The 10,771-nt window shown below is 35.9% G+C and overlaps 1 protein-coding gene across 1 annotated transcript; it reads left to right on the top strand.

Annotated features, from left to right (window-relative positions):
• Nucleotides 1–351: 351 nt before the first annotated feature.
• Nucleotides 352–1,278, top strand: LOC131413938 (olfactory receptor 12D1-like). Its single transcript, XM_058554945.1, has one exon. It carries the CDS (start codon nucleotides 352–354, stop codon nucleotides 1,276–1,278), a length of 927 nt encoding a protein of 308 aa, XP_058410928.1.
• Nucleotides 1,279–10,771: the final 9,493 nt, after the last annotated feature.

The following is a 10,771-nucleotide window of genomic DNA, read 5'->3' as shown; positions in this document are numbered from 1 at the left end:
AAAAAGATTCAAAATGTTTAAAAAAACTTTTAAAAAAAAAAAGAATGTAGATGTTCACAGTCAGAGAACATGGTAGGCTGGCAACATGCTCTGAATTCCTGAAAAAAAAATATATTAATGATAAATTTAATAATGAAAAAAACGGTTGTCACAGTATATAACCAACATGTAACGTTACTATTTAATAGTCTAATGGTCCAAATAATGTAAAACCTCTGAGGTTTGTGCTATGTGAAACAAGAATGCCTTCTCTCAAAATAGTGTTGTCTAGGAGGAAAACTCCTAGACTGAAAGGGCTCTGATTCCCATCAGATACCACTCCATATACTCTTTTGTCTTTTCTTTTCAGTGATGCTAAATCAAACTGCAGTCACTGAATTTCTCCTCCTGGGATTAACAGATATCCAAATACTACAGCCTTTTCTCTTCGTGGTTTTCCTGGCAATTTACTTTCTCATTGTGGCTGGGAATGGAACCATCTTGACAATGGTCATCTCTGATCCAAGACTCCATTCACCTATGTATTTCTTCCTGGGCAATCTGTCATGTCTAGATATCTGCTACTCCACAGTGACACTGCCAAAGATGCTGGAGAACTTCCTCTCTACACACAAAGCAATTTCTTTCTTGGGATGCATAAGCCAGCTTCACTTCTTCCACTTTCTGGGCAGCACTGAGGCCATGTTGTTGGCCGTAATGGCCTTTGACCGCTTTGTTGCTATCTGCAAACCACTTCGTTACCCTCTTATCATGAATCATCAGTTCTGTACGCAGATGGCTGTCACTATCTGGACCATTGGTTTTTTCCATGCCCTGCTGCACTCCATAATGACCTCTCACTTGAACTTCTGTGGTTCCAACCACATCCATCACTTCTTCTGTGATGTTAAACCATTGTTGGAGTTGGCCTGTGGGAACACTGAGCTCAACCAGTGGCTGCTTAATACTGTCACAGGGACCATTGCCATGGGCCCATTCTTTCTAACCCTTCTCTCTTATTTCTACATTATCATGTATCTTTTCTGCAAGACCCACTCTTGCAGCATGCTTCACAAAGCACTGTCCACTTGTGCCTCCCACTTCATAGTAGTAATTCTTTTGTATGCTCCTGTTGTCTTCACTTACATTCGTCCTGCCTCAGGTAGCTCCATGGACCAGGACTGGATCATGGCCATTATGTACAGTGTGGTCACTCCTGTACTGAATCCGCTGATCTACACTTTGAGGAACAAGGAAGTGAAGGGGGCCTTGAGTAGAGTGGTTAGAAGGAGGCTTTGACTTGAAGAAATCTAGAGAACTCTTTCGAGGCATAAATAAAGAGGAAACCAGAAAGTTGAGATGTGAAATTGTACTGTTTCTCAAATTGTTTACAATATGTATAATAGAGGGAAATGAATTAAGGAAAAATAAATGAGAAAATCCAGTCCAGTTGTGTTAAACAACACATTCCTGGGTAATATATGGGAAACTTGAACAAATGGGACACTAGTCATGGAATCCTGAAGTTAAATTTGTTTTTGAAATATCAGTGATACAACTGATTTTTTATGTATTTTTATGTGTTCAAATGAAATCAGGTATAGAAGTATGCCTATATTACCCACATATTGGGTAGCTGGATAGTACTTAAGCCTGTTAATCTGTGTGGTCCCTCTAAGTTAACATATTTTAATGTGAGTAATAAAATTATTATGCTAATATATATTAAAGATTTGAATATAGGATCATGGTTACTCAAGTGAAAAAGTACATGCTAACTCACACATGAGCAAGGGAAATTTTTAGACAATATGTCATGATTTCTTTTTCTCCAAGCAGGGAGGCAAGTAAATAATAAAAACAAATAATATTATAATCACTAATTAACAGAGATAAAATAACTAGTGGTTTACCTGAAGAGTTTTGGAATCTCTACCTCCAGAGATATTTTTTAAGCCAACTGGGCAACTTGTCAAGGATTACTCAAAAATATTTTTAAAAGAGTAGCAGATTGAAAAAAAATCTCAGCAATCCCTTTCTAGGTCTTTAGTGTGTTCTTTTCCCCTCAATCTTTGGTCATGGAAAATGATGATTTTCAAAACACTTCCTATTTTTTTGTTTTGTTTCCCTACTTCTATATTTATTTTCACAGAGTATAATGTGGTGTAATACGAGGTAATACCAGTGAAATGTGAAGAATTCATCAAAATTTTGTCTTGTTTTTTTTGCATGTCACCAAACTCATACTAAGTGAAAGCTATTAAATCATAACTGCTGAGGTATTTTTGGAGCTAATACACAAGAGGTACTATATTCCTTATTTGATAAGTTCCTAGAAGTGGCTGCTGGACCTGAAAGAATAGTGGGTTCCAGCATTTATAGCTATTTAGAGAAACAGACAGACAAGTCTGTGAAAGGATATTTTAAGCTCATAGACTGATTGTTCAAAATCTCTGCATTCACTCTCGTAAAGCCAAACAATTTGGTTCTAACCTTACTCCCATGCTTCTTCTATCTTCCAACTCCACCTTCTTTGGTCTTTCAATCTAGTTTTGCTTATAAAGAATATGTGTGTGGAGAAGTCACTTCTACCCCAAACTGTCTCAGACCAGCATTTCTGTTGATCACAATTTTTTATGTAATCCAAACTGCATGGACGCTGTGAACTACAGAGGGTCACATGGGTTCTGGTTAGCTATTGCTGCATAAAACACTAACATCCTAAAACATAGAAGCATAAAACACTTATTTAATAAAATTGCATTATTCTTTGGGTCAGAAATGGGGAAGAATACAGCACAGAAGGATTGACTCTCCTCAATAACACATCAGGCTTCAGCTGGAATGACTTGAACAGCTGGGCGTGGAATAGCTGGGAGATGATAAAGTCTCTCTTTATTTCTCTCTTTCTTCAGTTTTTCCATGGGGCTATCTTGTGCTTCTTCAGTAGGGATGCCTCAAGATAGACTTTGTACATGGGGGCAACAAACTAAGACAAAATCTACCAGTCTTCTCAAATAGAAACCCAAGGACCAATATTAATATCACTTTTACTATACTTTATTGGTGAAAATAGTCACCAGCCAACCAAGCTTCATTAAGAGAAGAAAGAAACCCTGCTTCTCATTGGAAAGAGCTTCAAAGATTTTGCAAACATCCTTAATCCACCACAGTCCCAATTCTGACTACTAATAATTTTCATTGTCCCACAAACAAAGTGCACTTACTCTCCTTCCAAATAATCCTAAAATCTCATCACATAATAGCATCAGTTCAAAATCTAGCTCTTTTCATCTAAATCATGTCAAAGTACAGATGGGGTTTCTTGGGTATGGTTCCTCACATATGATTTTTTTGACCTAAAGAACTGTGAATTAAAGAGGCAAATTATCTCCCAACACACACTCAGCACATATTGGTAAGATAGTACAGAATTACCACTGTAGAAAATCTCATTCCAAAAGGGAAAGTGTGAGGCACATAACAGAATATAGCAGTTGTGAGATCCAACTGGGGACATTTTTTCTAACTCTGTCCCCTACAGCCCAAGATGATGAAATTGAAATGATGCCGATGAAATTGAAATGATGCCAATGAAATTTTCCTTAAAATATTTTAGGGTCTTATGATTCTTATTGAGGTTTCCTCAGTAGACTAACGCCGTACTCACAAATCTCCATGAGGTGGCCTCTCTCTGGCTAGGGCTGAAAGTCAGGTTATAGTGGGATGACACCCTTAAAATTCCTAGCAACATTTTCATCTGGTTGCAAGTGTCTATAAGGCATGTCCGTAAGATTCTTAGGATCCTTCTGGTCTAGCGTGGAGAATCTAGGAAGCCTGAACTTATGATTTTTAGAAGGTATTCTAGGCTTACACTTTATCTCTCTGAGGTTTTAACAAAGGATCATACCTTGAGATCTTTACCTAAAGCCATAATTTACTAATAACACTCTGGATTTTAATCTTTGCCAAGAAGCTATTTCTTACTTCAAGAACCTTCTGCCTCCTAGATGAACTAGGACTGGTACACAGTTTAATTTTTCAGGTCTAGTAGGCCCTGGTTCCTTTATGTTTTTTTTATTTTGCTTTAAAATTGAATGATTTGTTTTTTCAGCTCTTCTCATTCTTCCCTATTTTATAACAGTCAACTAAAAGAAGTCCCTGGAAACTTTCACCATTGTTTCTGGTAATCTAATTAGCAATATCCATGGGTTCAATAGATACACTTTCTATCATTCATATTACTGGTAGACAATACTGTATATCTTTTCTTGCTTCCATTAATAGAGTTAAATCTCTGAATAAATTAACTGAAAGTGTTGTGGGGCTGTTAAGGGGGAAAAGAAATGGAGCCCAAAGGAGTTGTAAATATTAGCCAGCAAGTGCAAGTGGGAGTAATCATCAGATAGGATTTTGAAAGTGCTTAGTCAAGAGACTGGAGCATAAAAGTGAATAAACAAAACTGCATTAACTTGAGGACGTTGAATTCTTAGGCATAGACCCCAGAGGATGTGGCAAACTTGCTGCTAGAAAAGCTCTTAGGAGCCTAGAGAAGTCAGTAGCATATGCTAATCGATGATGAAATGCCTGAGTTGCCCTGGTATTTCATAGAGAAAGAATAAAGAAACTCAAGGAAAGTGGGAATATTGGAATGGACATATTATGTGAGTCAAAATAATCCACCATAATATTATGTTACATGAGAGAGCCTGGAGGAGATACACCAGTCACCAAGTCCATTGGGAGTGCTTTGGTAGAAAATACCAAAATTACTAATTGGTGACTCTCCTCTGTAGACCAGGGCTGATGATTGGAGAGGTGATAACAGAGCTGGGTGTTAAGGTAATGTAGAAGAAGGGGGATCTAAAGCAATAGAGAACGGATAGTAGGACTGAACCACCAGAATTGAGAAGTTTACAATTTCCATAACTAACAGTGAAATCAGAGGAGTGGCCAAGGAGTCTTGACTCACAGGGACTTGTGGAAATGGTTAGTGCAAAACAGTGTCCCTAAGGGCAAAATCAAGGAGCAGTCAATGAGTGTGTTGCTTGACATCTACAGTCAAAAGAAGGCAAGAGCGGAGGAGCAGGAGGATGAGTGGTCTCCTCCAATAAAATGTCAAAATTCCCTGCTCAGTTCATTGACCTAAGCCAATTTTAAGATAAAAAAACACATTGCCTGAAAATATAATCATGTCCCCTAGGAAGAACTGGCATGCAACACTATGCCAAAGATATCCCTATTTATTCCACAAAGGGAATTACCTCCATTTATGCAGATTACTGTACGCTGGGAAAAGAGGAATTCTCAGATATTGCAGGGAACATTGAACACATGGTCTGACTTGAAATTTATACTCCCTACACAAAAGCATCATCATGGTCCTCCTGTTAAAGTGGGCATACAGAGGCCAGGTAATAAATGGAGTCATTGTTGCTGTGGCTTATAGTGAGTCACATGTTACTGCAGACACCTCCATAGTCATTCTCCAGCCACTAGGTGTATAATTGGGATTGACATAATTGGAAGGTAGAGTAGCCCTACTTCAGGTCTTTGTTCTATGCAGAAAGCCAAGTGGAAGCCTTTGAATCTGCCTCATCTGGCTAGGATATTAGACCAAAACAAATACCACATCTTGGGAAGGATAGCCAAGATTAGTGACCTCCCTTAAATACTGAAAGACTGAAAAATCACTGCAGAGATCAAATTGTTCCTGGATAATGACTACAGACTATCCTAAGCTCATTCAAGTAGTAGTCTTGATCACAGCTGTCATGTCAGACATGGTATCATTGACATAATAGATTAACAGGATTTCAAGTACATAGTGTATGTCCATTGATTTGCAAATGCATTCTTGTTTCTTGGGAGCATCTCAAGTGTGAATGTTTCAAGAGACCCACAAAGATGTTGCAGGGTTTCTTATGACCTACCCTCAGAGTCCCAAAACATCATTTCTACTACATTCCAATGGTCAAGTAAGTCACTGTGCCAGCACGGATTCAATGAGAAAGAACTCCAAAGGGCATCAATACTGGGAGGCATGGTTCACTGGGCATTCATGTTTTGAGACTAGCTACCACACTGACTTAAGACTCATCGTGACACTCCAATCTGAAGAGTTAAGTTTTTTTTTTTCTACCTAGCAAAAATGCATATGATGCCTTCTAGGTGTCAAACATTATTCTAAGGACTTTACAAATATTAACTAACTTAATCAACATAATAACCTTTATATTTATTTTATACGTGAGGAAACAGAGGCACAGATATGTTAAGTAACTTGCCCAAAGTGTTGAGACAGTGATTGGCAATGATAGACTACAAATCCAGGCATCGTGGCTGCAGAGACTTTTTCTTAAACATACACTGTGCTTTCTTAGTAGTCATCTCTTCAAATATAACCCATTCTCCTTGTTGTCTTCTGGACTTCCTTTCTATCAGATGTGCTGGGATGTTTTCAAACTATTTTCCATATTTATTTAATTATTTTTCACATACTTAATGAATCCATTTATTGTCTAGGTCAGCTTTTTGATTTTTATCTCATATCTCCCATCTTCCTTACCATTTTTCTCTCTAAATTTGTTCAATCAGCAATTTAATGTATTCATCAAGTTTTTAACTTCAATAACTCTATGTTTTATTTATATAAGATTTTCCTGGTTATTTTCCAAACCTGCTTCTTGTTATTCTTAAGTAATGTCTTTACCTTTCATTGGGTTTCTTTACCACTCTTTATCTCTATAATAATTGTGACATTTTTAGCTGATTTCAGAATCTTCTTTTACATCAAATACTAAAGATGCTAATCTAACCATTATTTTATCTCATAATATTCATTCATGCTACATATTTTCTGACACGTTTTGTAACATTTACTGTGCTCTATCTTTATTTCTTTGGGATTCTGTTGTAGCCCAAGTTATCACAATATCCTGCCAATATTATTTTATTTTTCCTTGTTTCTACCACAGATTCCAACAGACCAGAAAAATCTTCATGATTTTATCAGTAGATGTATGGAAAAAAATTGATAAACTTCATTATGTATTTATAAATACTTTATTATGTATAAAATTCTCAGATCACTAGAAATATAAAGGCAATACCTAAACTTAAAAAACAGTATCTGTAAAACTTACTAAAACATTGTCTACCAAAGCTACAGCTAACATTATATGCAATGAAGAACTTTAGAAATATTCCTTTAAGATCAGGAACAAAAATAAAAGTTTTCTACTATCACATCACTGTTACTCTAATTGAAGGCCTCAGCCAATGTAATTAAATAAGAAAAATAAATAGGAAATAAGAGGAAAGGAAGAGATAAAAATATTATTTTGTGCATAGAATACCTTTACTGACATTTTAAAAGCTATAGATTTATTGAAATAAGTTGAAAACTTATGCCCACACAAAACCAACACACAAATGATTTTAGCAGCTTGATTCATAATTGCCAAAACTTGGAAGCAACCATTATTCTTAAATAAGTGAATGGATGAATAAACTGGTACATCCATACAATGGAATGTCATTCAGCAATTAAAAAAGAGATATCATGTCATGAAAATACATGGAGAAAACTTAAAGGCATATTACTAAGCGAAAGAAGCCAATCTGAAAAGGCTACATACTGTATGATTCCAACTATATGACATTCTAGAAAACACAAAACTGAAGACAGTAAAAATATCAGTGCTTGCCACAGGTTTGGGAGAGAGAGAGACTAATAGGTTCAGCCCAGAGGATTTTTTTAAGCAATGAAACTACTCTATATGAAACTGTATTGGTGAATACACGACATTATACATTTGTCAAAACCCATAGAATGCACAACACAAATAATGAAGCATAACGGAAACTATGGACTTTAGTAATAATGATGTTTCAATACTGGTTCATCAATTGTAACAAATGTTCCACACTAGTGTGGGATATTAATGGTGAGGAAGGCTGTGCATGTGGGGGTGAGGAAGTATGTGGGAACTCTGTACTTTCTGCTCAATTTTTCTGAACCTAAAAGTGCTCTAAAAAATAAAATCTATTAATATAAAAAAAATCTATAGGATCAAGGGACAAACTGTAGAATGAATTAGAATTTTCAGTAATGTCTCTTGATACTAGACCGACATACAAATATGAAAACACAATTTTAGATGAAAATCAAATTTTTATCTACAGCAAGAATAATTTTATAAAAATTTTAATAGGATATAGGATACAATTACAATAAAAACCAATTAATTTTTAAAAATGCACAAGATAGATAATATCCTTGATGAACATAGATGTAAAAATTCTCAACAAAATATTAGCAAACCAAATTCAACAGCGCATTTAAAGGCTCATACACCATGACCAAGTGAGATTTGTTACAGAGATGCAAGGATGTTTCAAAATCCACAAATGAGTCAACATGATACACCACATTAACAAAATGAAGGAAAAAATTATATGATCATCTCAATATATGCAGAAAAAGCATTTGACAGAATTCAACATCCATTTATGATAAAAACTCTCAACAAAGCAAGTACCTCAATATAATAAAAACTGTATATGACAAACCCACAGCTAACATCATACTTAACAGTAAAGATGAGAGCTTTTTCTCTCAGAGCAGGAACAAAACAAAGATGCCACTCTCACCACTTTTATTCAGTATAGTATTGGAAGTCCTAGCTAGAGCAATTAGGCAAAAAAAAAAAAAAAAAGAAATAAAAGGAAGTCAAATTGGAAAGGAGGAAGTAAACTGTCATTATTTGCAGATGATATAAAATTACATATAGAAAACCCGAAAGACACCACGAAAAAACTGTTAGAACTCATAAATGAATTCAGACAAGTTGCAGTATACAAAATCCATACACAAAAATCTGTTGAATTTCTATACACTGATAAACTATCAGAAAGAGAAATTTAAAAAAATGTCCCATTATACCTGAATCAAAAAGAATAAAATACCTAGGACTAATTTAACCAAAGTGGTGAAAGACTTGGATACTGAAAACTACAAGACATTAATGAAAGAAATTGAAGAAGGCCCAAATAAATTGAAAGATATTTCATGCTCATGGATTGTAAGAATTTATATTGGTAAAATATCCATAGTACCCAAAGCAATCTACAGATTCCATGCACTGCCTATCAAAATTCCAATGACATTTTTCACAGAAATAGAAGAAAAAATCCTAAAATTTCTACGAAACCACAAAGACCCTGAATAGCCAAAGCAATCTTGAGAAAGAAGAACTAAGCCGGAGGCATCACACTCCCTGATTTCAAACTATATTACAAAACTATAGTAATCAAAACAGTATGGTACTGGCATAAAAACAGACACATAGATCAATGGAACAGAATACAGAGCCCAGAAATAAACCCACCTATATGCGGTCAATTCATTTATAACAAAAGATCCAAGACTATACAATGGGGAAAGGACAGTCTCTTCAATAAATGGTATTGGGAAAACTGGACAACCATATGCAAAAGAATGAAAATGAACCACTACATTACACCATACACAAAAATAACTTAAAATGGATTAAAGACTTTAACTAAGACCTGAAACCATAAAACTCCTAGAAGAAAACATAGGCAGTAAGCTCCTTAACATAGACCTTGATGACTTTTAAAATCTGACACCAAAGGCAAAAGCAACAAAAGCAATAATAAAAAAGTGGGACTACCTCAAACTAAAAACTTCTGCACAGCAAAGAAAATTGTCAAGAAAATGAAAAGGCAACCTAATGAATGGAAGAAAATATTTGCAAATCATATATCTAGTAAGGGGTTAATATCAAAAATATATAGCGCCAGCCCCGTGGCTTAGCGGTTGGGTGCACACGCTCTGCTGCTGGCGGCCGGGGTTCAGATCCTAGGCGCGCACCGACGCACTACTTCTCTGGCCGTGCTGAGGCCGCATCCCACTTACAGCAACTAGAAGGATGTGCAGCTATGACATACAACTATCTACTGGGGCTTTGGGGGGAAAATAAATAAATAAATAAAATTATAAAAATTATAAAAATATATAGAGGGCCCGCCTGGTGGCATAGTGATTAAGTTCGTGCACTTTGCTTTGGTGGCCTGGGGTTCATGGGTTTGGATCTCGGACACGAACCTACACACTGCTCATCAAGCCATGCTGTGGTGGCATTCCATATACAAAGTAGAGGAACACTGGCACAGATGTTAGCTCAGGGACAATCTTCCTCAACCAAAAAGAGGAAGATTGGCAACAGATGTTAGCTCAGGGTGAACCTTCCTCATCAATATATGTGTTTATATATATATATGTATATACATATACATATATATATATATGTATATACATATATATATATAAAGAACTCATACAACTCAATAGCAAGGAAACAAACAATCCGATTAAAAAATGGGCAGAAGATCTGAAAGACATTTTCCCAAACAGTCATGCATATGGCCAAAAGGTACATGAAAAGGCGCTCAACATCATTAATTATTAGGGAAATGCAAATCAAAACCACAGTGAAATATCACCTCACACCTCTTAGCATGGCTATTATCCAAAAGACAAGAAATAAGAAATGTTGGCGAGGATGTGGGGAAAAGGGAACCTGCACTGTTGGTGGGCATGTAAATTGGTTCAGCCACTATGGAAAACAGTATGGAGTTACCTCAAAAAAGTAAAAATAAAACTACCACATGATCCAGCAATTCCACTTCTGGGTATTTATTTGAAGAAAACAAAAACACTAACTCAAAAACGTATGTGCACCTCCGTATTCATTGCGGCATTATT

Source organism: Diceros bicornis, chromosome 14 (assembly GCF_020826845.1).
Source record: "Diceros bicornis minor isolate mBicDic1 chromosome 14, mDicBic1.mat.cur, whole genome shotgun sequence".
Taxonomy (NCBI): domain Eukaryota; kingdom Metazoa; phylum Chordata; class Mammalia; order Perissodactyla; family Rhinocerotidae; genus Diceros; species Diceros bicornis.
The sequence above is the reverse complement of the archived record's forward strand: the minus strand, read 5'-3'. Positions and strand labels throughout refer to the sequence as shown.